The following is a 27,316-nucleotide window of genomic DNA, read 5'->3' on the forward strand; positions in this document are numbered from 1 at the left end:
ACGGCGCGCCACTCCCGCGCCTTTCTTCTCGCGTGCCCCGGGCCCCGCTCTCGTGTACCTCTATATACACACAGTAGACACGTCCATGCAAAGCTGCAGCTCGCTCGGCATTCGGGCATTTATCGGTTCTCCTCGCGCGACTCGGTAGAGAGAGAGCGTCGAGAGCCGAGGTTCGCTCGGAGAATCGAGATCGTCGAGCGCTCAGTCAGCGTCGCGCGGCGGACAACTTCGCAGCTGCTGCCTCACACGACAGTCGCGACGCCTTCGATCGAGAGAGAGAGAAATCGTCGGTGTTTCCATGAGCGCGTCTCGTGCATTACCTGCTATATGTTATAAGCATTGTTAGTGAGCAGTGTTGACGCGGCGTAATCCGTGGAGTTGCTGCCGCTCTGCAGCTGTGAATCGTGTTGTGTACACATATATACAAGTGCGTTTAGTGTGTTCCGTTACAGTGCGGCTTTCCTTTACTGCTGCCGCTGCTGCTCCGGAGTTGCAGCTCCCGAATACGCAAAGCATAGAAATATACCTTGGCAGTAGAAGAAGTAAGGTGGCTCGTGCAGCTGTCGACGGCTTGCGGCTAATACAACGAACGCCACTTGTGCATACTATACACTACTGGCGCTGTAATTGCGTCGCGTTTGCCTGCTGCTCCGCAGACTGCGCATAGCCCTATAAGGTAACCGACTGCCCGTCTATTTATGTCTTGGTGCATTTGACAACTGAGCAAAGGATTCGATGAGTTTGTTTCGATCGGCTAATTCGACGCGTATACAGCGTTCGCGTTGCGTCATGGCGAGCGGTGCGCGCATACAACAACACTTTGTCTTGTACCTGTGTGTTTAAGTGTATATGTTGGCATGTGTGTGCGTGTGCATTTGTGAGCATGTGTGAGTGCACGTGCATACAGTATAGCTAGCGCGACTATGGCAGTTTTACGTAAGCCGACACAATAGTGCAAAATTCATGAGAGCGCGCGCTATATGGCAGCGGAGAGAATTGTTGATTTCCCGCTGCTCTCCTGCTCGTTGTTCTTGTTGTTGCTCAGCGCTGCGCACTAAAGCGACGACATGCGCAGTAGCGAGCCGCGGCGTTTTTCAGCGCAGTATACCTGCTGCAAGACACGCTCGACGCGTTGCTGTATGATAATGACGATCGCTGAGGTGCGCAGCGTTGAGCAAAATATGCCGATGATGTTTTGGTCGCGCGTGACGTTGGCGACCGGCGGCCGCGACCGGTGTGACGCGCAGCCAACATCCTGCAGCTGCCTTATCGACTTTGTCTTTGCCTTAGCCTCGCTTAACTTCGACCATTTTCACATGCATAATGCATGCGCGTTCAAGCTCTTCTCCTTCTAACGTGCTATATTTTTGTAAAGAGTGCGAGCTTCGCTACGACAAAATTAGACAAATGATTGTTTTAGACTCGAATACAAACTCGATGAGCAGCTGACGTAAATTATTCTTTAAGCGCTGCTAAGATAATTCTCAGACGTATACATGCGTGCGTATTCAATGTAGACAATCGTTGGGCTGTCGCGATGACTAATATCCAACCAGTTAATGTTTTTTTTTGATTCCCGAAAAAAATCGGAGCTATAACTCGTCAACCATCATATTCGAATTACTTTAAATGCCCGAGTCGAGAACGCCAAAAGTAGAAAGTGTCGCGGTTCTTTCTGCCTTAGCCAAGCCGTACGAGACATGACTAATTTGCGCCGAGCAATGTCCGCGCGGTACACTATCGGTCGTTTTCTCGTCTAGCTCACGGGCCATAGACGTATTTAGCTCGACGCTCGTACGTATGTGTCTACCAAAGACGACGTCTTTGACTACAACAACAGCAGCAGAAGCGACAAACAGAGCAATTATCTCGATGGCGTCGGGAACGCGAAAACAATCGGTCGTATCTGGCGCGAGCTCCGGAGAGCAGATGAGCACGTTCGCGAACTCGCGCACACCACGCGCGCCTCAAGTGTGTGGACTGCGCCAGCTGATAAGATAAAACAATAAACTTGGCAATTGCGAGGCGACTCTCGTCCGAGAAGAGAAAAAGCGAAAAATAATCGAGAACAAAAAGTAAGCTAATGCGTTTTCTAATAATTCTCGACTTATTCTCTTTCTCTCTCACGTGACCGGCTCGCGAGTTCCTGTGCGTATTATGTAGAGCGTAAAGCTCGTCCGCGAGAACGCCTCGTGCCGCTACTGTTCTCGCCTTCCCAAACTATCTCTATATCCTACATAATGTTATATTATATATTATATGTAGCATATAACGCAGCCACTGTAGCCAGCGCATGCACCGATGCCGATGATGATGACGCCAATGATGATGCTGCTGCTGCTGTTAGAGGTGTAGTCGTGCTCATGCAAGTCGATCCTTACGGTTCTGCGTGAAGTAACGATCTCTATATAGTAAAGTTGGCCGCTGCAATGCTAAAAAACCACTCGCATCGACGGCGCTCGTAAAATCGAGCTTCCTTTTTCTTTTTCTCTTCTTTTCAACCAGATTCTAGCAGCCGTCCTTAAATAACTGTTCGATAAGTTAAAATATTTCGATGAAACTTCAAGAGTTCTACCCGAATGATTTTGTATGAAATAATTTGTTGATAATTTTTGTTGACTTCTTGTTCCTGATATCTTCAATAAAAATTCAATTGTCTCTTCGCGCGTCTTGAACATTCCGTAATCATGAAACTGAAGTTTCACTTTTTCCAATCTTTCTGTTTCTCACCTCATACCAAAGAAATCAACTTATTTTTAGATATTTGTTACTTCAATCCGGCAATTGAATGTCCTACGTTTTATGGCGTGCAAAACAATTCGAGTGTGTCGACTTTCACAAAAAAAAAAAAAAAATGCGCAAAATCCACAACTCACTATAAATATTGAGTATCATCAACTCAATCGTTCTTTTGTATACGATTTTTGGTTCGATCGTGCCAAACATTAATTTTGTGGTCATTTAGTTTTATACTATTTCCAAACACATTGAAATGCAATTCAATAGCTCAACAGTCATTCGTATTGCTTCTACACTACGATCGACGAATGCAGTAATTTCAGCAAACCTTGACTTATGTGATCCATTCTCCATAGCAGAATATCCATAAAATAATATTGAAAATGAAAAAAACGAACAATATGTTAGTGAACTACTGCTATGTAGAGAATACTGAATACATTTTGATATCATACAAACTTTCAATGAAAAAATTATGAATCGATTGCTTTGAACATGTTTAATAAAAAAAGTAAAAGTTTTATTGTCTATGCGTACACGGCTTTCGAGCGCGTACACATGAGCACGCGTTGCGCGAGGTGTACAGCGGTAAATGAGATGATCGCCCACTCACTAAAAATGCATATTCCTCACTTTCTAGCGGTGCTGACTCGATATTACTCGATGGTTTTTTTCTAAATACAAGCGCAGCTGCAACGCGCGATAAAAATAACGCAGACTACTAGACACCTCGTGAAAGTTGGCGATGCATGCATAAGCTGCTCCAGACGCAAGAAGCGACTACATTTGAATGAACGAAAGAAACATCGAGTAGAAAAAGCAGAGCATGCGTTGAGCTGTATTGGTGCGCAAACGTCGGGGAAAAATTTTCCATACAGCGTTAACAAAAAAAGGCTCGAGCGAGGTACTTAGCGACAAATCGTATCTCTTTGTTCGCGTTTTGTATTTCTTCTCAAGTCGACTCGAAGTCGTCGACATAAAGTACGTGCGACGCGACTCCGGTGGCTCAGCCTGGGAAAATCTCGCAGTCAAAGACTCTGCATACTTGTTGAACGACGACGACGACGACGACGATGACGAGCAGCTAAGATATAAGTGCGCTTGCCAGTCTCACCAGGTACAGGGCGTGCGCGAGTCCACGGCCTATACACAAACGGCCAAGCTATAGCTGGCAGCAGCTGTGTCGCGCTAACAAGTCTCACTTTCACTGTACAAAGTCGTGCATAACGTGGCATTGGTCGCTCGAATCGACGCCAAAATAGAATGAACGGCTTTTCGAAAGAACTGAATCGCGTCGTAATCGCGATGCAGTTATATAAAATTAATTGCCCTGCTTATATTCTGCCCATGTGTCTTCCGGAGCATCAATAACTTTCGTACAAAGAAAATCGCACACGCGCTCGAAAAATTTCCAATTAGTCACTCTTTCAGCAAATATACTACGCAGGCTTACTGAATACCGATTTTTTCCCTAAAAAATCTGCTTGTCGTTATATTGGTTTATGAGTGTCTATAGTTTGTCTGTGTGTCTATATCATGCGAACGCACAAGTGAGCCAATGTTATACGAACCGACTGGCTCATTTTCTCCTTTCCGTAGAGACCGATATTGCAACTATAGCTGTGAATTCCTTGCAAGTTTCGCTGCCTTCGCGATGTTCGTACACCACTGAAAAATACTTGAAATTTTCTTCCAATTGTCGAGAAATTTTGGCCTTGCCGTTACTGGATTTTTCGTTCGATGTAATAAGCGCTACGCACAGGTCATGCGCTCGTAAGTCTACCTAGCTAATCACGGTTAGAAAGGCATCTCCAAACTAGTTTTTACTTGTATAGGATAGTTACGAATACACATGTGGACCGTGCCAGCTATAGACTTTACGGTAAAAGTTACGATCAGTTCTTCTTACTTACAGAGTACTTTTTATTCTCTTTGTAAATAAATAACTATCTCTTTGGTTTGTTTTCTTACTTAATAGAGTGAATTATTATTGACGATTTTACTAAAATGTCAATTTACTGTATGACAGTTTATTTGATTGGCCAATTTATGTACCCTGTCTACTGCAATAAGAAATAGTTCAGTGGTCTCGAAAGATCGATCGAAAAAAAAACATTAATTGATTGATATTTGTCACCACAATACGAATTGCTACTTGAAACATTTATTTGTCAATGCCTCTGTAGGTAAGAAATTTTTGTCTACTTCGTACGTACAATATTATAGATCGTTCACCTTGTGTCTTTAACTTTTTTTCAAAGCAACTGTGATGTTTCTAAAATAATATATGTAAAAGAAAATTTCGTTTGAGTTAGTTCGTTTTGCAGTGTAAGTAAAAAAAGAATACTGATATCTGGCGTGGCTTTTTCCGGCGTTTTACTTTTTCGTAAAACTCGGGGAAAATGCAAAGTTACAAGCACTAGTTATGATAAGCAAAGAACCTGTGTTCGCTAACTGCAAAAATCGGCGACAGCTGGCAAAACTCCAAGTCCTTATACTGGTTTCTCGTCTTTGCTACTCTTTGTTTCATTTGATTTAATTTTTATTTCTCTACACTCTTAAGCCTTCACAGTGTTAATGTATACGGTTTGAATTTCAGTATCTTCTTTATTTTTTTCTTGAGTCCAGTTTTTAAAATCAGTCTCTTAATTGACGAAACTTGGCTCCCGCATTCTACTCACATTCAAGGTTCTCAGCTTTCTTTTTTTTCGTGATATACTCGCGACTGTATTCTTGAATTCAACTATTTAAACGTACGTAAGCAGTACATTGATCGGTAATGTTTTTCTTGATTTATCATAATCACACCGTAAGATAACTCGAAAACAAAAATGACCTTGAATTATCACCATTTCTAAAAAAAACAAACATTAAGATTGAAGTAAATTGATTTTTTGAATATACAAGAGTTGAATCTTCTTACCAACTCTGCAAAATGCATGGAAAAGGCTCGGCTCGTACTAAATATGCGCTTACTGGAAGAATGCGAGAAACACAATGAGAAGAGAATTGCGCACTTTGACGCGCGTATGCGTCAGCTTACATTCGTATACATTTTATGTATGTATGTCCGTGTTTATTCGTGCGTGTGTACGCGTTCAACGCAGACGTGCGCGCAATCCTCGACGCGTGTCAAGCGAACACACGCACACGTCCATATGCTATGTAGGATTTAAAAATAAAATAATGTGGCTGCGAATTTAACGAGATAAGTCACTGCAGGAGTTTAATTATGGTTTGCGTTGGGAGAAACTGCGACTTTATTCGCGGTGTCACGCGCTCGAGAAAGGCGAGCCAGCTTAGCTTTCGTTTCACCTCCATTCCTTGGGCTTTTCTCCCAATAAAAATTGCGCCGAGAATAGTCTTAATCGCGATAGTTCGCGATCACGCCTTCAATAGGGCGCAACATCGATCGTCTCTTGCCAACGCTTTCACCCTTTGAATTATTATTTCTCAACTCGAATGCTAGAAAATCGACAGATATCAAAGAGTGGCTGCTAGCTAGCAAATTAGTAGCGTCTATACAAGAACCATTTGGTTGCCTGTGTCCCTTCATTTTACTCGCGGTTCAATGAACTTATTTCAATTTTCGCAACTTACTCATGATTAATACGTTTTATTTTTTTATTTTTATGGCTTTAATTCGTATTTTACATACTTGCAATATAAAAAAAATTTTCCCAAACTACGTTATTAGTATTTCACTTCTTGAAAAAATTGAAATTATGTTCGTTAAGTTTTGATCGACTAAACCTCATGATCTGTTCATATTTGTTTCTCTGTTACCACTTTATCTGTAAGCTTAAGAAACTTTCAAACTGTAAACTAGTCAATGATTGGCAATGAATTTTCGATCTCATATCCACCTATAACATTCTTCGTGTTGATTAAATAATTGCTCCTGGAAAATAACCCATATGTTCTGGTACATTATAAGTTCTTTGTTACTCGAGCTGCAATGGGGGTGGATATATATGTATGAATGCACAATTGCATTGTATGTTCAATGCAATAGAAGGGGAACCAAGAAAACAGGGACAAGAGGGATAGAGAAAAATTGTAAATATGGTCCTGCACAAAGCACGAGTATTGTATGCTGGATTGTTTTTGTTTTCTACAAAAATCGTTCATTCACATTTATTTTTTCGGTTTAACCTATAACTAGTAACGCAATGAGTTTTTTAATCGAGATCACTATATAATGTTTGAGTCAACGAGTTTTATGGAAATTAAACTTTTCGTGCAGCAAGCACCTGAGCACTTAAACTGACTCAATAGATTTATTTTTCATTTAAATGCAAATGAGAGCGTATACTTTTACTTTTCCATTATATATCCAACCAAGCTATCTAACAAGGAGTTTTGGCGAAAATTTCCATATCCGTGATAATCAGCAGTTTATAGCTCCTATTTGCGTGCACGCTGATCACGGCACTTTTTCATGAATGAACTCGTGCAGTTAAGCTTGACACCTGGTCACGATACTCTTCCGTACCAAAGTTGCGAAAATATATCAGGAATAAAAATTGGTCTACTTTTCACGCATTGAAAGGAAGGGAGTGAAAGAGGAAAATTAGTAGCTTCAAAAATACTCGAGCTCGCGGTTTTCTTGCCTGCGTGAATTTCCTTTTGCCACTTACTCGGACAAAAACTTCTGAGCCGAGAAAGAGAGTAGGTAAACGGAATAAAGCTAATAGCTCCTACGTAATCTTCCACACGCTTGCCTAGCTTTATCCTTTGTATTTCATTGCGCGACTCTTCCCACGTTTTCGCCTCGCGATCGTTATATGCTAAGTACGCGTAGAGAAATGCACACGGCTTGCATTGTAAAAATATACGTGGCATTACGGAATTTTCCATGCTGCATTTCGTAATTCGACAAAGCTCCACTCTATTAGCAGGAAAAAAAGATGAAGTCCCAAAAGTTGAAATCTCTATGAACACCGTGGGCTGAACATTTGTTTTGTGTCACCAAGTAACTTTTTCGCGCCTTCGAGATCTCTCGAGTAGTCGCAGTTGAGTTCGAGCGACCTCTACGGGGGCAATTAAATGCAATGGACTCTATCGGGTATATTTGTACGATATTTTCATGCGCTTACGTGAGCCCGCTATCCTGCTGCTGTGCACATACATTTTCTCATTCATTTAGGCTTTCTATTTTCCGAGCGTAGCCGAGGAGCGAATGAGTTATGGTTTCGTATGCAGATTGCTAAGAGGCGATACCGACAAAGTAATCTTGCGCACAAATAGACTCCAAATATATTCGATTTTTTACAGCGCTTCTTACAAGTTAAGGTTATCTCATCGTAGTTTAATTAGTTTTTCAGAATTTATTTTTTACATTTTGGTGTAGGAATTGCTTTTATTACCTGTTTTTTTCAACTTCATATTTGTTTAGGGCTCTTCACTAAAAAGTCTAAATGATTATTTTTCTTTTTTTGTCATTAATATTCGAAATAGTTAGTATAAAATAAATTATAAAAATTCATCATATAAACATAGATATAATTTAATAAAGGAAGCTGCCACGATGAAAAAAAAGTAAATTACTGTATTTTCATGCATTAATTGACCATTGCTTTGTTGGTAAATACCTTGCGCTAGGCTTTCAGCCACTGCTTTAAATTTTTTAAAGCTTGCGACTTTATATAAGAGTATGTTAAATGAAGGGACTTGTGCTGAAAAACTATGGAGAGTCAAAAACTAAGAACGAGCTGTTTGTGGTAGGCAACGTGGCAAATGAAGCATAGAATTTTTTTTGCAAAAGCATGTGCCTAGAACACACATTTTTACACACATTGCTCGGTGTCATTACTCCCTTCGTAACTGTGACTGTTGAAGGTGCCAAGTTGATACCCCTTCTACCTCGTTCTACTTTCCATCCTTATCTTAGTCTTCTTCTTTACTCGCTTTGGCATCTACAACATTCAGTACATAAACTACTTTTTCTGTTTTTTTTTTCTTTTTATTTTGGCTTTTTACAAACTAAGATTATGTGGAACACCATTGTATGTATGTTTTTTTACTTCTTTTAGTTACAGTGCTTAAAACAAGTCATTTTTCTTTGTTTTTTAACTACGCTTCTCTTTAACAAAGTAAAAACAAAAAATACATCGTGAATTTTTTATACTATTCTCATTTCGGATTTAATAGGAAATGAACTTCTTATTTTCACAAACTCTCCGCAAGGCTTGATATAATCCACATCACTAAAGTAAACCGAATGTGTACAAAGACATACTTTTCATATTTATTCAGAAATAAAAATATTACCATAAATATGAACAGGAAAACAGGCTTGGGCGTCGTGAAATTTTATTGATATTCAAATTACTGTTCAAAAGTGAAAAAAAGTTTATCATGAATTTTGTTGTTTGCTTATGCAAACTTGATCAGCAAATCAATTTTTGCCGCAAATTTTTCTATCTAAAATTTTCACATTTTTTTTCTATGCTCTTGAAGAAAATAAAATAAAAAAAGCTTTCACTCTTTTAAATTATGCTCATAAGTCGCATTTTTTAAACCTTTCAACATTATATATTCATAATCTTTGGAATTCTGTGTATTTAAGCCTTGGTCCGTCTATTCCAAAAAAATTCATGCTGAACAAACTATAGGCCTTTATATGAAAAAACACATGTTTTTGTGTTTATATGATGGTACAGAGTGTTTTTAGTTTGTCACAGAGTGGTCACGTTACTGATTTGCCCATGTTCCAGGTTAAATACAAATGTACAAATGTAAATGAGACTACTTGTTTTTTAGCATCTAGACAAAGCAGTAAAGTTAGCAATCGTTTACCATCTAAAAACGCTTGATACATAAGTAAGCTTTCATTGTCATAATGTTAACAGAAGGTGATTTCCAGTTGTTGCAATCTATGATCAAGAATTCAAACTATGTGGTATACCTTTTCCCGAAACAAACCTCTTGGTTATCCCGAAAAAAATTATCTAACTTTGTAATGCATTTCGTTTTGTCTTTTGATCAAGTAGAAGTCTAAGCGGACGTGTTTATCGTTACAGTTTTCCAGTTTGTGAAGATATCTTTATATAAACTTGATTCTATTTTCTTCTGGTCTCTATAAACTTCGAGTTTTCAATTCTTAATTCTATTGATTTCTTTTTAAGAAAAATCATGCGAAACCGACTAATCAGTTTTTCGGTTGGTCATGTAATTGACAATAGTGCGTTGAGAGCAGACTTAAAATATGAAAGACAGGTTATAATAGATTAATCACTCTCAATAAGTTATTATAAAGTCGTACAAAGTTCGTTAGATTAAACAAATAAGTGAGAAAGTAAGTGCATTTTAATTAAAATCGTGAGTGAGAGCGTATTAAATTGATCTTTAGTAGAGCTAAACACCAAAGTCATGAATGTAAATGTTACAGGGAGCAAGCCATACGTGCTGTATTTAATGTGAATTAATTTATGATTTTTTCCCCGATTATCGAAGAATTAATTTTATTATAATTGCATTAAGTTAGCAACGCCAAAAAAGAGAAAGTATGTTTACAAACAGTGAAAATTTTTAATTTGTGCATGTGTAAGAGCGACGTTAAATGTAAAATTCGTATGACCGTATAACATTTTCGAATAAAAACAAACTCATCGACGCTCAAAGTTGTCAAAAATGTACGTCAGCCATCGAGGCGATAATTGATGCCAAAATATATTTAAAATTTCAGTTTTCCTGAGTGCATCTGCCAAATCGTATAGAATACATAATTCATCACATGTCACGAAGTTATCGATATCGACATAAATTACTACACAGTGCCTAGATCTCGAGTGATATAGCAGTGGAATTTGTGAATAATAAAAAATGTGTATAAGGAAAAATTGAATTGATCGTGACGTTTTTCGAGAAACGATCAAGAAAAGCTAATAAAAATAAGGGCGTTAAGGTACAAACTATCAGTGCGCAAGTGAAATGCGAAACGGTAGCCAGTTTCAACAACAAGCAGCTGTAGTGATGGCGCCGACTAACTTGAACGGTTCGCCCCAGTTTGCTGGCCCTTATGTTGGCTACCCACAGTCGCGTCACTCTTGGGGCCCTCAATATCCAGTGAATCACAGGCCAAATTCAGGTAGCGGCCAGGTAAGCGCTCGGCCGTTATCGCACCCTCCTCCGCCACCGCCTTCGAGGCGCGAAATTCAGCGAGCTGCGGCTATACACCAGCAACAGCAGCAACATCAAAAAAACAGCAAAGATCGGACGAACCTGTTGCAACCTTCTATGCGTTCTAGGTCAGCTGCGCCATCGGTAAGTGTCCCTTGATGCGATTTATCTGCTCTTGAATCGTCTAATCGTGGACTTTTCCTCCATTGCTAAAAAAAATAGCGGATTGTTTCCTGGGCTTCATTATCGATTCGTCAGAATTTATACAATTTTAAAATTATTGAATGCTGTTTCTCTTTAACCTTTAGTATGATATATACCTACTACTCAGTAGACTTTATATTATAATTTCTACTAATAATTTTCTTATATTTTCGATCGATTTATATTTTCAATTTTTTTTCCTTCGCTTCAAATTGATCCGTAAAGTATTGCCGGTTTTCATGCATCTCGCTATAAATATTATAAGTATAAGTCAAGCGTTTAACGGTATGCAGACGATGAGCCAGAATCAAAAGAGAAGTTGATATGAATAGTTGTGTAGGTTAGAGTTAATGGCTAGTGGGACAACATATGTAATATCCTACATTTACTGAGCTGTAACCCATTTTTCATTCTGAAAGAATTCATTAAAATATTTTATATATTTTTCGCCATGATATTAACGAAATTAACGTGAAAAGAATACCTACTTTAAGCATTTTTTTTCCTAATTTTTCCAAGAAATTCTGGTAAAAGATTTTAGTGTGGTCGAGGATTGTTTTTATTAGAATAAAGAAAATTAATTGACATCCTACGATTCAACGATTCAACTGTACAACGTGAATTTGCATCTATAATCACTAAGCTACTTGTTATTTTCTGATCGATTCAAATGAAAATTAATTGTCTCAAAAGTTCGCGTTATTATAAGCTGAACTTTTGTCAAAACAAAAGACATATTTTGAGGATGATCGTGAATTTTACTGGGCAGTGAAATGTACCGGTATAACAGGATCGTTGGAGACCGCAAACCTCCAGCAGAAGTATTTTTCACCTCTCTCTCCCCTCTCTTTCTCTCTTCTCGTTTGCTGCGATCGTGTGCGCTGCAACAAGAAATATATTTACAAGAGTAGGATGGTATAAAAACAGATCGAAGTCACGAGCTTCAGTCAGGATACGTATGGACGACTCGTAGATGAGTGCATTTGTAGTTGCAGCCCGCATACTGTTGAATAGTTATAATTGTTTGATTGTATATAAAACCATGAATTACAATCATATGTTCCACTGATTTTGCCTGAAAATGTTGATAGCTGTTTTCTTTCTCTTTCTTAATACTTATCTCATGGTCATTTCTTTTTTCTATCAGTGCAAAGAAAGCAGCTGCAGTTGTCTCGAATCTGCATGAAGTTCTAATATTTGTTAAGCCCGCTATGGAAAATTTCAGGACTATCGATTGTCTTGAAAGCAAGCACCATAATCAAGGTTGGCTTATTATTTCCAATTAAACCAGGACCGCAATAAGTATGTAACAGCAGCGTACCTACATCGAAGCGAAGTTAAACAAATTTTTTTTCTCCATCCACACGTCGTTTTACGCTTTACGTCAGTAAGACTGGTTTGCGTTAGTCGCCGTCTCGAACCGAAAATACGTACTTAACCTACGTGTACGTATGGTCACGCTTCAGACTCGCTTCGTCGAAAAGTCTTCGCAGTCGTTTTGCGCGATTCTTCTCGTGTTTTGCCTCTCTTTGTTCGCTCTTCGTCCACATCGAGCAGCGAGTTTATGCGTCCTACGTGCAGCTGTACACATTCAAGCGGTACAGAATAGATGGCAATTGCAGTCTCGCGTATACAGTGCAGTCGGCGCGCGACACCTCGAGCAGGCCAAGAGCCACGCTGCTGCACGATTCAACTGTAAAACTCATTATGCCGCAATCCGGTTTTGTGACGACTTTTCTCTTCGCGAACCTCTTGTTATTGCCATTCGCTCTTTCAAAAATACTAAATGCACAATTTGTCGCCAATGTCGTTGTAACTCTTTGCTGAAATTCTTCTCTCGGAAAATTGTCGTTCTTCTTTAACATACTTCAGTTTTAATGTTGCAACACGCGTCAGTCTGATCCTCGATCGCTAGCGTAGTAAAATTCTTGCAACAACCGCTATATTTTTAAACGCTGACGTGCATTTTGCGCTGGTAATAAACCCAGTAGCAGAATATTTTTTCGCGGTATCGTAAAGTTGAGCCAACGATTTTATAAAAGCATGTACGCACACCCTCCACTGCAGGTGAAAATACGCATATATTCTGACAAAGTCGTACATGCGGAAAACGTTGTAAATAAGCCCTCGCCGACCCACATTTCAACGTGGCTAGTTTTAATTTACTTTTTGCTGTCATGCAACAGGCCGCATTCGAGCGCGTTTTCTTACTGCACGGTGTAGGCTTTGCCAACTGGTACTGGGCTGCTTCTCAACGCAGCACAACGTGGAAAAAGGTATGGAAATTGAAAATCGATTTCGAATCAAGCGACTCTCTAGATTATCTCGGCAACCTGAATTCGTTTTCAAACTGAAGCCATCATATTCGATGTGTATTTTGAGCCTTTGATTTTTTTTGCGTACGACTTTAGATCAATGTATTATTGTGTCATGACTGAAATAAATAAGAACATTTTAAAGTCAAACAATTATTTACATAGAAAAATCAACCCCGATCAGAACTATTTTTCATTCATTTTAGAGCTATTGCACTTCCGGCTACTTAATTGCAACAGTGCACGGCATACTTGTAAAAAAACAAAATTACGCCGTTACATACAGCTAGCAAATCTGTAATTCAAACTTCCGCTGGATGATCGTATAATAGTCTTAAATTAGGTTTTTTCTGTGGAATATTTTTTTGAAAAATTACGTAAGCGAAGACTTTGATGTTATATTGCTTTTTTTTCTTTTTTTTTCATTATAATGTCAAGAATTATAAAATTCTAATGATTTCAGAAAAATAAAAACAATTTTCGTGGAAATAACTCACTTTTGTCGTACATATACGTTAGGAAGTCGCTTAGATCCTCGCTTCCAATCCTTTTCAAAGTTAGTTTTGGCCTAAAAATGAAGATTTCCGTTGCTGTGAGCTCTAAATGAAGCTATTTAACCAATCCTGTCCTTGAAAATCGTTATTTTTCACTTAAAAACATTGTTTTCCGTAATTCGAGAGTAGTGCATTTGTTTTTTTTTCAAAGAAACAGATTAGTATTATCATCTTAATCAATACTGTCGAAGATGTAGATGATTCGTGGTTTTATCGTTAGTAAAATTTAACTTTGGAATGCTATTCAAAACTTGTTAGTTCATCATTTTTCTGAAAATATTATCTCTGCTCGGTAGTTCAATCAACTGAATTACGTGATTGCGTAAAAGCAATTATCGTTGTTTGCATTAGTGACTTTTTCTTCATTAAACGGCTGCAAGATTTACATTTTCGCACAAGGGTAAATACAATTTTTGCATCGTTGGAAAATTACCTGCAGCACCAATTTTACCCTTCTCGTCAGTAATGGCCCGTAACTTAGTAAGGTAGCAGAGGTTCAGGTCCGTGAAGAGGTAGAAAATCACATCAACCGTTAGATTGCAATTCGAGTTTGTAATAGAAAAGAGAGAAAATACAGTCTCACCTACTGCTTCGCTTTCGCAGTCAAGTCCTTTTAAAATTCATATCCTAAAATATATATTTTCCTTCTATTTTAATTCATTTCATGATCTGCTTCACTTTTTTCCTTTTTTGCTCTTAATAGAAACGTCACTAATTGAACAATTACTTTCAAAATATGATTAACAATACAAAAAAAACCTTAATGATTGATACCTTTTTTTATTGCATGTTATAAAGTACACGTCTTATTCAATCTACAGTCCTCAGAGTTGCTATTTCTAAAAACGAATTTATTTGTAAAATTAATGCAATTATTTTCCTGATACAGCTATAATACTTTTGCTCCAAAAATATTGTTAACCACAGCTTACTTTGGAAACACATGCCCGGATGCATAATCTTTTAGTTCAAATTCAGTATTGTAGGCTGATTTAGCCGTATTCTAAAACACGCTTTGAATTTTAATAGTCTATAGATGTTGAACTCCATTGTAGAAGAATTACAAGCTAGGATTGTTTGTTAAATTTTGTAGGATTTATGTGAATTTGTTCGCATGCTTATTCGGATCAAAATCAGAGAGTTACGTTTTGTAGTATATAGGTACTTAATATCTATGCATAAAGTTAGGAGGTAAAAAAAACTATCAGAAGTAAGCGGCATGAAACGATCGAGTCAAATTTTCGTCGACAATCAAAGGTTATCCAAAATAAAATTTATTGATCTGATAAGACTACCCCTCGATTTATGGGCTTGCAAAAGTCTTTATTCTGCTTGTCGGCTCGTAAATGTAATGTTTGTTGGCAATAATCATCCTGAATGCCAACGTCTTCACGAATGATCCAGTGGTTTCTCATTAATGCGCATACGCCAAGTTTATATACGAGTACGGACCCGCAATCATGCATACGCAATCATGTGCACATCTGTGTGATATATGTATAGCCAACACTCGACGCGCTATACGCCGCGTTACGATTGCGAGCTTTTGTAGTTCGGGCTTTTATACCGCCGTACCGTTACTCGGGCATCGAGAGCATTGAACCTCGAGCAGCGCAATAAAGCTTTTGATGGTTTTTTTTTCTTTTTGAGCTGCGCAAGCTTTCAAGTCCTAAAAGCCGTGCGAATCCCATGTGCTTTTTATAATGTTTATTGTGCTTGTTTGCTATTGCGCGTACGTAAGTCAATTTCGCTATAGTTTTAATGTACCGCATATTTTTAAAAAACGTATGTAAATAATTATACATGTAACACTGCTGTAAATGAATTTGATTTTGAATTTTCTCGTGTTTTTTACTTGATTATTAACGTGTTTGTATTTTTTTTACTTTTTTAGCAATTTTTTATAATTATTACTCATAATTCATGGAAATTCATGAATAATTTATTTTACAAATCCATTGTTTAATCGAGTGGTCTTGATATATTTAGGGTTATTGACTTGGCGAAAAAATTTTCACAGCGGTACATTTTAGACTTTTAATTGAAAATGAAACAATTTATTGTCATATTGTCAATTATGATCAGACGCAATGAAAACAATATAATTTTGATGTTATCAAATTTTATCCTCTATTCAATATTGATCATATAACACTCTGATAAATATAGACCACACATATGTACGCTGAGCAGATGTATATTATTACTTTTTATCCTACATGGTATTGATAAGTAATCAAAACATTCGATTCGATAAGGCTGTCACGAGACTCCAGGGAACATTTCTTCCCTTAATTTGCTTTATTGATTTATTGATCTAAATTTAGTTTTCCGCTCAGAAGAGGGAATGCATGTTTGTTAACAGAGAAAACATCGAACAAAATTTTCCAAAGAATTATAATCGATTTTTTTACTATCGATTTAATAGGTATTTAATATACACAATATGTGTAAGGTAACTTGTGCCAAAGATATCCAAAGTTTCGGTATTTTCTACCCCCTGTGAAACTTGATGAAATAACGTACGATAAAATAACACATATCATCATCAAATAGCACATCATAGAAAAAGTAATCTTTCTGTGTAGTTGGTAGGTGCTTTTACATTCATAGTATCAGAAATAAAAGTTGCATATTAATGCAGAGCCTGACTAAATTGTAAATGTTTTATTATTTTGTTATAAAATAAAACAACGTGGTTTATCTGAAATTCATTGCTTATTCTGAGGAAATAGAAAAGTATGTCGATCAATACATCATGTTCAGTGACGTTCAGAGTCTTTAATCGTTGTTCTCAAATCAAGCCCGAGATTCACTATCTCTAAGTTTCTTTACAAAAAAGCTACAGTAAAGTATGACCATTTTACATCGATGTGACATCAATGTTACTAGTTTATTTGTCAGAAAATTGATCGAGTACACGCTGAATAACAATCAAGTACTAACCGAAGTGTCAATTTTTAAGCTTAGTATATATTCGATCAAGTGTTACGTCCCCAAATGCCACGCGCAAAGTTTGCAATCTTAGGTTAAGGTCAACGTAAAATGTATCAGCGTATTTAAATTAAGCATTCAATGTTTTTTGGTGCATTTATAAAGCAATAATAACAAGAGATATCAAGGTGGAAGAAAGGCATAATATCAATAGTGCTTTCGTGAACTCATTTCTCAAGGAATACTTAATTTAATGTTCGTGATTATACCCTCCTCCCCCCTCCAACAATTTTACTTAGATCTCGATTTTACCTCTTATGAAATATAGTAATTATGTTAAATCATACTAAATACACTTACATTTTCGTTTTTGTTGTTTATTTGCAGAAGGTAGATCCCGAGCTTATATTTACAAAACAGGAACGAATTGGCAAAGGAAGCTTTGGGGAGGTATTTAAAGGTATTGATAACCGAACGCAGCAAGTTGTCGCAATCAAAATCATCGATCTTGAAGAAGCCGAAGATGAAATCGAAGACATCCAACAAGAAATTATGGTTCTGTCACAATGTGACAGTCCCTTCGTCACCAAATATTTTGGATCTTATCTTAAGGTAGGTCGGCTTTTACTTTTTGCAACGATTTTTAACCTTTGAAAATTGAGATAACTTATAAAACTCAGTACTTTTAAATAATCAAAATTTCTTGAAACAATAAAATGGATTGGGGCCACATTCATACTTGGAGAAAATATAATTAGTATATTAGACAACAAGGGAGGAAAAGTAAAGAATGTCTCAGATCACACGTAATTGTCACCTAAGATGAATCCGAGGGATACATGTAATCTGAGACATTCTCTCCTTTCTCCCGTGTTGTGTATAAGATTTTTCTTCATACCTTGGCACGACGAAAAATAATTATTTAATAAACTTTTATTTATTGTAAATCTACTTTTATACACGTTGTGATAATGTCACAATGTTTGAAGTAAAAATGCTCATAGACTACTCCTCGAATCTTTCATATAGAAAATAGCGTGATTGTTTCTTTTGTTAGTTTTCTCAAATCTTTCTCGTATAATTCGTGCATAAAAATGATCGTAGGTGGACGTTCTATTGTATCTAAAGAAAACAAGACTTAGCGCAATCCTTGTTTCAAAGGACTTGTTCATTTGTCATTCTAGTTTGTTCTGAGTGTGCATTACGAATCTTGCGAAGTTCTTTATGTAATTGCAAACTCCATCGATTTCGACTTTACTCAAGACCATTTCATAAATTATAGCTTAAAAAGTGAATATGAATCCTAATTGTTAATTTGGGTTATCTGTACTATAAAAGTTGGGAAATAGGTGAACTCTATCTTCCTTTACCTTTTTAGGCTTAACAGATGAAATTGCTTCATTGACTATTTAAAAATGATAGAAAGCATTTAAAAGAAAATTGCTGTAAATGAACTGACAGCAATTATTTAGGGGTTCACTTAAATTGCTTTTTTCAAGTACTTGAGGATGTCGCTAATAAAGTATGTACATGGATCTTACCATATCAATAACCCAACTAACATAAGATTCAAATCGGTGATTTTTTTTCAAAAGTTGTTTAGTCACAATGTACTCATGCAGAGAAAATTAATGAGTAATCAATACCCGAGGCAGTCGATTTTTTTCGGGAAAGCAGCTGCAGAGACGTATGGATTAGTATTATTGAGCCTACAAGCGCCACAAATGGCTGCAGCTCGTCGCGCCGGTGAGCAATTTGGACGATACTGCCCGGGTAGACAACGTACGCTTGACTATGGCGAAACAATGGCAATATTATTGTGAAGCAACGAGCGGTGAGCACGATGCGATGACACTGCGGATGTTATGTACAGCTGCACTGCACAAATACCTATATACGTGGTAGCTAATGCAGCCGCCGCCAGCACTCATGACGTCATTCCTCATTTCTCCTTGTCGTACTCGATGCTCGACGAACATCTCGAATGATGATATAAAACATCGATGACAGCAATAACGAAGACGTTCCTTTTGTGTGCAACCCACCGCCTGCGTCTTCTTGCAAATTGCAGAAGACTCGAGAGAGCGATCCTATGGTTCTGTGTACAATAATGTCACGCAGGCGCGCCTAGCTATTACTCAACGCCTTTCTTCTAAGCCTACTACTGCCTTTGAGCCGTACTCCTACGTACCTTTCTTTCTTTTTACAAATGCTCAAAGTATTATTATTTGAAGAGAACGGCCAGCTATAGCAAACGTTGCAAACAGTACATGGAATACGACGAGGCTTGCATTTAGCTAGTCTAGCTAGCTCGCTAGAAAGTTACCAATTATTATTTAATTGCCTGGTATGAAAACCCCACCGTCTTGTTCTTATGTTCTTCTGTTACAGCTTCTGGTCCAATGCTTACATTATTCTAATTTTTTCAATTCTTGCATATGAACATAAGAGAAGTTTTATTATAAAGAAAAGATAAAAGTATTGGCAGGAGTACATTGTAATTAGCAACGAATGACGAACATTTTGAATTGACCAACGCTTGTGGTAGAGCTTATCATGAATAATTCTACAGACCTATCAAGTTCTTAATCATCCCAGGTCTTTGGGATTTATTATAGGTACTTGATCTTTCTCTAGCTAGCTCTTTCAGTTCCTGTAGTAAAAGTAAATTATGATTTATTTCAAACTTAGATATGTTTTTGTATATTTTATCTGATCACACGATTCTTTAGATATGCATTGAATAGTATATGACTGACTCTTGCGACTCTTAAGCCGATTATAGTTTCTTAAGCTTCTTGAATATGACATTTCTTTTTATCTTTACACACGAATGCGGGATTTTTATCCGCTTGGAAATATTTAAGAATTATTATTTCGAATTTTAATGTTAGAGTTGCAGCATATATTTAAACAGTTTCTTAAGTAGATACATTTTTATTCTTTTTATAAGCTTAGCATCAACTTTATTTTATAAATTTTATACAACAAAATTCAGTTGGCTGTTTTAACCATTTTTACACTAAACTCAGAAATGAAACATTTTAAATTACATTCGTTTTTTAAATTCGATCATCAGTCTCAAACGGCGTCAAATATAAGCTACATGCAAGTATCGACACATCAATCTGAGAAAATCATGGCTTTGAGTCTCAAAAATATTTTTTTCCCACTCTAACCTAAAATACGCAACTTGGCCGCTAATTTTAGGCTCTCGTAGGAAAAAATAGTATCATCAACTGGTGCAGATATGGTTTTTTAACAATGAATGTGCACCCGTTGAGAAATATACTATTAAATCATCGGTACTTAGTACATTTAGCCGTATGCTCCTCAAACAACAACGATTGTAAATTTATAACCGATAATTGCCTTGTTTATTGTGGGCAATAAATCTTTTTGACGAGATAGATTACAGGCATCATATGGGGTCTCGCGAAACTGCTTGGAATCGATCTGTAATTGAACTAAGTTCTAATTTTACCTGTACGTATCAATCATTCTCTTTATTTTGCATCGGACTTTCCTAATAATAATGAACTCTCTTGATATATGTCTGTTACTGCACTAGCACATGTTATTTTATAGCATTGTCTCGAGTGTATAGAAACTAGAGACTATTCATGACCTATGCATTCTCACGAGACGTTTGACCACACTTGACACATTAAACCACCTACTTACGTAAATCTTTAATAGTCATTAATCCTTTCCAGTTTGTCTATCTTACTTGTTTAGATTGCCCAAATCATAATTTTCTTTGATTCTTTCACAGGTAAGTTATTATTGCTTTTTTAGGAATCAAATTTGAGTCATAATTATAAAAACATATAGTGGTTCGAACTTTTCATTTAACATGTAAATTGATTGATAGATCAAATGGGTCATTGGTAAGAGAAAAATAGTAGATTCAAAATCTTACAATCTATAATCTATGAATCTTTCAAATCTCGTATCTCATAATTGATGAATAGAATTTTTTCCTACGTGGACTCCAAAAAAATGAAATTTTAATCCTTCAGTTACGATTAATTTTTACCCTTTTAGTTATACTCGGAAATCATGGCATATCAACGTATATTTAGATGACCTGAACAATCTTGATAACATTACAAATTTAAGAGTTCATTCCGACTAGTCATCTGTCTATGTCAAAGCCATTGCGACCATATTGAAGCGAAAAAAGCTTCACATATTGAAGGGGGCATAGAAGCCAACCTGTGTTACAGACAACCACCCCATTCGTTACTTGCGATAACTTGCAAGGGTGAATTTTTCTATTTATTTTTCAAGCTTGCTTTCTTATACTCTTTTGCTCGACTTCTGCAACTTTTTATCCTGACAAATAAACTGAACAAGAAGTGAACTCAACCATCGTAAATAATCATTGTTTATTTTTTATACGACACAAAGATTGAATGCAGAAATTATTTTGCCAAATATATTTAACAAGTTATTTTTTTATTCAATGTCATGCATACATCGTGGAAATAGCTGTATATGCACAATAGTTTCGTAATCTTATTCCACTTCAGTAAAGAAGTGAAAAAATGTTGCCTTAATACAGTCAGTCTGCCTTTTTTTTTATTTCGTGTGTTTATTTTTATTATAAAAATAAAGGATAGGCAATATTTACTATCCTTATAATGGTAATCACAAGCAAAGTCACCTTTAAGTTCATAGTCGGAATCTTGAGCAAACCTTAAAAGTCGCACTTCACACTGCATTGCATTAGTAAAGGCAACTCAAGAATTATTCTTTTTATGTTAAAAAAAAGAATGTTAAAGAACATTTCGAAATGTTATAACTTATAATGCAAACATCGTTGAAGCCGACTTAAATTAACTGTACTTGAACAAGTATCATACATTGTCAAATTTGAATTATCAAAATATTTCAAAATATTTAAAATTCTTATTCTTTTACTATCTATTTCATATAATATAATAAAATGGTTGAAATTATCAAATACCTGACAAGTAAAAGGAGATCATCCATTTTATTCATGTAATAAACTAGTTATTGAAAGACCTAGTTGCAAAAGGTTATAAAGCACACGCATGACCTAGCCGGTAAACAATATAAACTTGCATTTATAATAAAACTCGGTAGTAAGCTTCGATTGCTTTTGTGGCCTTGAATCAAGATCTGTACAGAGTAGCTGATATCATTGATCGACCAACTTTTTTCTCAGCTTATCGGGAAAAAATGTAAAAAATAAAAAACATTGACGGTGAGAGTACTTGGAATATTTCGCATTACACACTCGGCTAAGGTTTTTAACTTGAAACGTATTTACACTGGAAATATGAAAAGCAGCAGCCAGAGCGAGCGCACCCTCGCGAACTGAAAAATAAGGGCCCGCGTTTTTCTTACGATACTTTCACGATCACAGCCAACAACAAAAGCCATGTACAACCCGTCGTGAGAACATCGCTCCGAAAGCAAAGATCTCTCAGTATGAATGCTCGTTTATAGTAGCTTTTATCCGCGCATCGGGCCAACTGACTGCTCTGCTTCGCCGTATATGGTAAAAAGACACAGCGAATGAACTTTCAGAGCTACACCGTGAGTGCATCTATAGATAATATATATTATGTGGTAGATAAACTATTCTCTCCGCAAACTGTATGGTACACGGATCTACTGTAGACTCGATTGGTGCTTTGCTTCACTGGACGTCACTATCCAAAACAATATTCATATGAAAGCTTCACTGCTCGAGAAATGTTTTGCAATATTTAGGTGACTAAAAAGATGTCAAGATGAATATTAAAAAACTTAAAATGAACTATTGTCTGAAATGCAAAATTGGATCGTAAAAATATAATAATAAGATAGAATTTTGGTCTGTACCTTGTGTATACGAGTTTGTCATTTGGAATTTCACACAATTATTACTATTTTTTTTTAAATCATCATGTACTTGAATTTGTGAATATATAAAATAAGAAAAAATTAATCCTTTTCATCAATACGAGAACGGTAATTAGTGAAAGTAATATGTAATGTGTAGTAATAAGTAACGTAGCATAAAATTGATATAATTACAACAAAAGTTGAAGCTTTACTACAGATTTTTTGATAGCTTTCATAATGATTTATTAGTCTGACTTGGTTATTTTATAATAGTATATAGTATAAGCAATAGCAGCTTCGGTGCCATGTATACTGGTTAATATCGCCATAAAACAAAAGTCCAGATGCCGTTGATGAATCTTCTTTTTCTTAGAAGTAACGGCAAAAATTTCAAACAAAGGAAGAAAAATCGAAAAATATTCCATGCTCTAAATCAACATAAAAAAACATGCTTATAACGTGCAAAAATGTAGGTGATGAATACACTTTCATACGTCCTTAGCCTGTTACTCGTATGTAGTATTTTTTTTCTCTCCCTTATCGATTAATAATAATCATTCCATTATTGATATCCCTTGTAGGACTTGAGTACTGAGAATTATCATATTCTTGAAAATTTTCTTGAAATGAAGGATAAACGAAATTGAATCTTCGAATGTTCAGTAGACATTCAAATTAACACCGTTGACACAGTAAAAACCACCAACATTACTAAATAGAGTAAATTAAAAGATTTATCATGTCAGCGGTAAATTTAAAGTATGGCAAAGCAGTGATTTTTAATTGTCCCCTTTATACGAAAAAAAAATTTTTTTAATTTTTAAACAAAAGAACAGGGTACTTGGACTAGTGATTGACCGCTTTCAACCAGTAAATGACCACTTTCGGATGTGCAATAATCATTATTTTTTCTTGTTATATGATAATTGGACATAGAAAGCAAGATACTTCGTTCGCTGAAGAATTGAATAACGACCATACAAATATATTTTTAATTATTTTTCAAATCATATTTTTCAAAATGTTAATTCACTGGTACCCGGTCATTGATTGGTCCGACTACCCTATGATTAGAGCCTTCTTTTGTCGGGGTATATCAGTTACACCCAAAGATTTTCTTGCTTGCTCTCGAAGTTTTTCCAATTATGTTCATGTAAATTCACTATAATGATAAAATGTTATTAACGTAATAATAACGTTTTATAATCACATAATAAATAATCATTAGAAAATGCATTCATATGAAATTTATTTAATGGTGATATCATTTCTTACAGGGAACAAAACTATGGATTATTATGGAGTATTTGGGCGGAGGCTCAGCCTTGGACTTGATGAGAGCTGGAAGCTTTGAGGAAATGCACATCGCCGTCATTTTAAGAGAAGTCCTCAAAGGTCTCGATTATTTACACAGCGAACGAAAGCTACATCGAGACATTAAAGGTTATTATAGTGACATAAATATTTTGAAGAATTCATGTGTATTATATCGACCTAAATGCAATTGATGCACTTCTAGAAAGTCCATGTTTTTGATGCTTTCTAGAATAATGAGAGCTCGTGCAGTCGTATCTAATTTTATTCTCGGTATTACTCATTGCAGCGGCAAATGTTCTGCTGAGCGAGATGGGCGACGTGAAACTTGCGGATTTCGGCGTCGCAGGACAACTGACAAACACGACGAGCAAGCGTGACACATTCGTCGGTACACCGTTCTGGATGGCGCCGGAAGTTATCAAACAATCCGCCTACGACTCCAAGGTACTTTTCTTGCCATATTCTTTTTTTACGCACGTCCACTAGATTAAAAGTGTTCTTACAAATTAACATTCGATTTTACATAGATAAAATAGATCAAATGGAGTTCTGAAAACATTTTTTATTATTGACTCAGTGCTGTAATAATTTCATGCGTTAGATAAACATTGTGGGTCTTTTGAAAATGTCTTGAAACAAATTTTAGAATGGCTTCGAGATCGATGCGAAAGAAAAAATAAAACAAAACTTTTTACAAAGGGATTTAGTTTTTTTGGAACAAAAATACATTTCTCAGAGATTTTTAATTTTTTTCACGTCTTTTTGTATAATATTAAAGGAAAAATAAATTCTTTGCAATAAATGATAAAGAGTAGAGTATGTAGCTGTAATCAGTGACTCGGTGGTAAAATGTTACAGAATATTCGGATCATCTTTTTCATTATTTTCAGGCGGATATTTGGTCGCTTGGAATCACAGCCATCGAACTGGCAAAAGGTGAGCCGCCAAACAGCGAATTGCATCCTATGAGGGTTCTCTTCCTTATTCCGAAGAACAATCCACCTCAACTAACAGGCAATTACACTAAACAGTTCAAGGAATTTGTAGAAGCCTGTCTCAATAAAGATCCCGAAAATGTTTGTATATTCTTTCTATTATTATAATTTTTATGTTAAATTTATTTATATTTTATATTTAAAAATTAATAATGTTTTATCTAAAATGCATATTTTTAAATTATAGAATTTTTCTATTAGTTTACGAATAGACGATTAGGATCTGAACTTTTGAAATTATTTAAGTTGCACGCTTTTCTTTTGCATTGTATTACAATCATTCAAATTTATTTAATAAGATAACAAATGTAACATCATTTTGATATAAATATCTTTTTGTTTCATTACAGAGACCGACTGCGAAAGAATTGCTGAAGTTCCAGTTTATCAGAAAAGCCAAAAAAAACTCATATCTAATTGACTTGATTGACAGATATAAAAAATGGAAGTCTCAGAGAAACGAAGAGTCCGAGACAGAAAGTGAGAATTCAGATTCGTAAGTAACATTTAATATTTTTTTTAAATTAATGTAATATTGCTATTTTGTATCTCTATTTGTATGCAGTAATTCAAACTTAACATTTCATTCATTTAGAGAGGAGTCTAGACAAGACAGCGATATGGACGAGCCATGGATAATGACGGTAAAGGGTCCACATGGAGTCAAAGGATCTTCGATCGTTTCCATGATGTCCCGCGAGGAACAGCAACCTTCACAGCAGTCGGCACCACTCAACTCTAGCCATACTACAAACCATAGGCCTCAAGACAATCAGCAACAAATACTTGTACCACAGCAACAACAGCAACAGCAGCAACAACAACAACAACAACAACAACAACAACAACAACAACAACAACAACAACAGCAACAACAACAGCAACAGCAACAACAACAGCAACAACAGCAGCAACAACAAAAACAACAACAGCAACAGCAACAACAGCAGCAACAACAACAATTGCAACAACAGCAGCAACCATCTAAGCCTCATTCAAATGGAAAAAGGATTATTGTTTTGAAAGAAAACTCAAATCCCAGACCAGCTAAAAGTGATTCGAGGGAAACTTCGCGTAATGCACAAAATAAACACACACCTGTAAGTCTATTATTTCTAGATTTAAATTAAGACGAGCTTGCATAATATATTTTACTTTTTTCTAGTCTCGATCACATGACGGATCACCAAAACCGACATCTGCTGTTGAAACAAGAGAAACTCGAGAATATCACGATTCTGGAAGAGAATACAAAAGGAGAACCGATCCAGGAAGTGCAAGAGAGCATCGCCGAAGTACGGGTCACGAAAACGAGGAGAGAGAACAACGAGATCGGAAAACCAAATCTGAAATACTGATAGGACACGACCATAGCTCGTCCTCGGATGAAAAATCACAGCGACCAAGAAGCTCACAGGACCAAAAACATTCGCCAAGTATTGTTCTAAATGGTGTCATTTTCCCGCTTCTGTCTGATGTAAGTTTTGGCACTAATTATAAAATTTTATAAATTTTTATTCATGCACTTGAACAATTTACTACCTTATCAAAGGTTCTCATGTTGCATTGTTAAATTGCAAGAGTAGAAAATTATATTTTTTAATTGATTTTTTCATAAATAAATTTTATTAATTTGCAGATGCAACGTAAATATCAATACGCTGCCAGAGACAATGGCGAAAGTGGCAATGTCAGTCGACACAATGCGGCGCTGGATGAACTCAGAGGTGCCTTCGAAATTGCCGAGCGAACTTCACCAGGAATGAGCGAAAATCTTGTAAAAGAAATTCTTAAATCGCTTCTTCCGACTAATCACTCTGATGCTCGATTATCTATGATTATGGAAAAAGTTATTTCAAAGTAAGCTTTTTCAAAGATTTCTGACAAAGATAATAGTCTTTTTACTAAACATGGTGTAAATAAATTATTTTATTTTTATAGGAATACGTAGGGACGTGAAAAAACCTGGATACTTAGAAGTCTAGTGTCAGAAAATTCAATGATTTTTTAGACGATTTATATTTTGAATTCGTCTAGACCGTCAAAATAATGATAACTCGTAGTATCAACTCATTAAATTCTACTGCTTGAATCTGACAATTGCCTTCAAATGTACGTGATCTTGCAGGTTGTACGTCTAGAACGTTGCGCCTGCATCTAGGTTTTTGTTCTACCCTTTTTTCTTTTGATTTTAATAATAACTGTATAAAGTGAAGTTATAGGAATCAAAGTGATGTAAGAATAATTTTAAAACAATTGCGTTTTCGTATAATGC

The 27,316-nt window shown here is 36.2% G+C and overlaps 1 protein-coding gene across 1 annotated transcript; it reads left to right on the plus strand.

The window, feature by feature from the left end:
- LOC106648061 (serine/threonine-protein kinase svkA) lies at positions 1-26,905 on the plus strand. Its single transcript, XM_014364719.2, has 11 exons — positions 1-676; positions 10,430-11,007; positions 17,258-17,482; positions 24,007-24,172; positions 24,333-24,490; positions 24,937-25,122; positions 25,392-25,537; positions 25,637-25,829; positions 25,992-26,141; positions 26,207-26,518; positions 26,681-26,905. Exons 2-11 carry the CDS (start codon positions 10,675-10,677, stop codon positions 26,903-26,905), a joined length of 2,094 nt encoding a protein of 697 aa, XP_014220205.1. The 5' UTR covers positions 1-676; positions 10,430-10,674.
- Positions 26,906-27,316: the final 411 nt, after the last annotated feature.

The sequence above is a fragment of the Trichogramma pretiosum genome, unplaced genomic scaffold (assembly GCF_000599845.2).
Source record: "Trichogramma pretiosum strain Unisexual culture from Peru unplaced genomic scaffold, Tpre_2.0 scaffold130, whole genome shotgun sequence".
Classification (NCBI taxonomy): Eukaryota; Metazoa; Arthropoda; class Insecta; order Hymenoptera; family Trichogrammatidae; genus Trichogramma; species Trichogramma pretiosum.

Excerpts from the sequence above, each read along its gene's own strand:
- LOC106648061 (XM_014364719.2), top strand. The coding sequence starts at position 10,675 with ATGCGAAACGGTAGCCAGTTTCAACAACAAGCAGCTGTAGTGATGGCG. Across the intron at positions 24,491-24,936 it reads AATCCGCCTACGACTCCAAG|GCGGATATTTGGTCGCTTGG; the intron begins GTACTTTTCTTG and ends CATTATTTTCAG. Across the intron at positions 25,123-25,391 it reads TCAATAAAGATCCCGAAAAT|AGACCGACTGCGAAAGAATT; the intron begins GTTTGTATATTC and ends GTTTCATTACAG.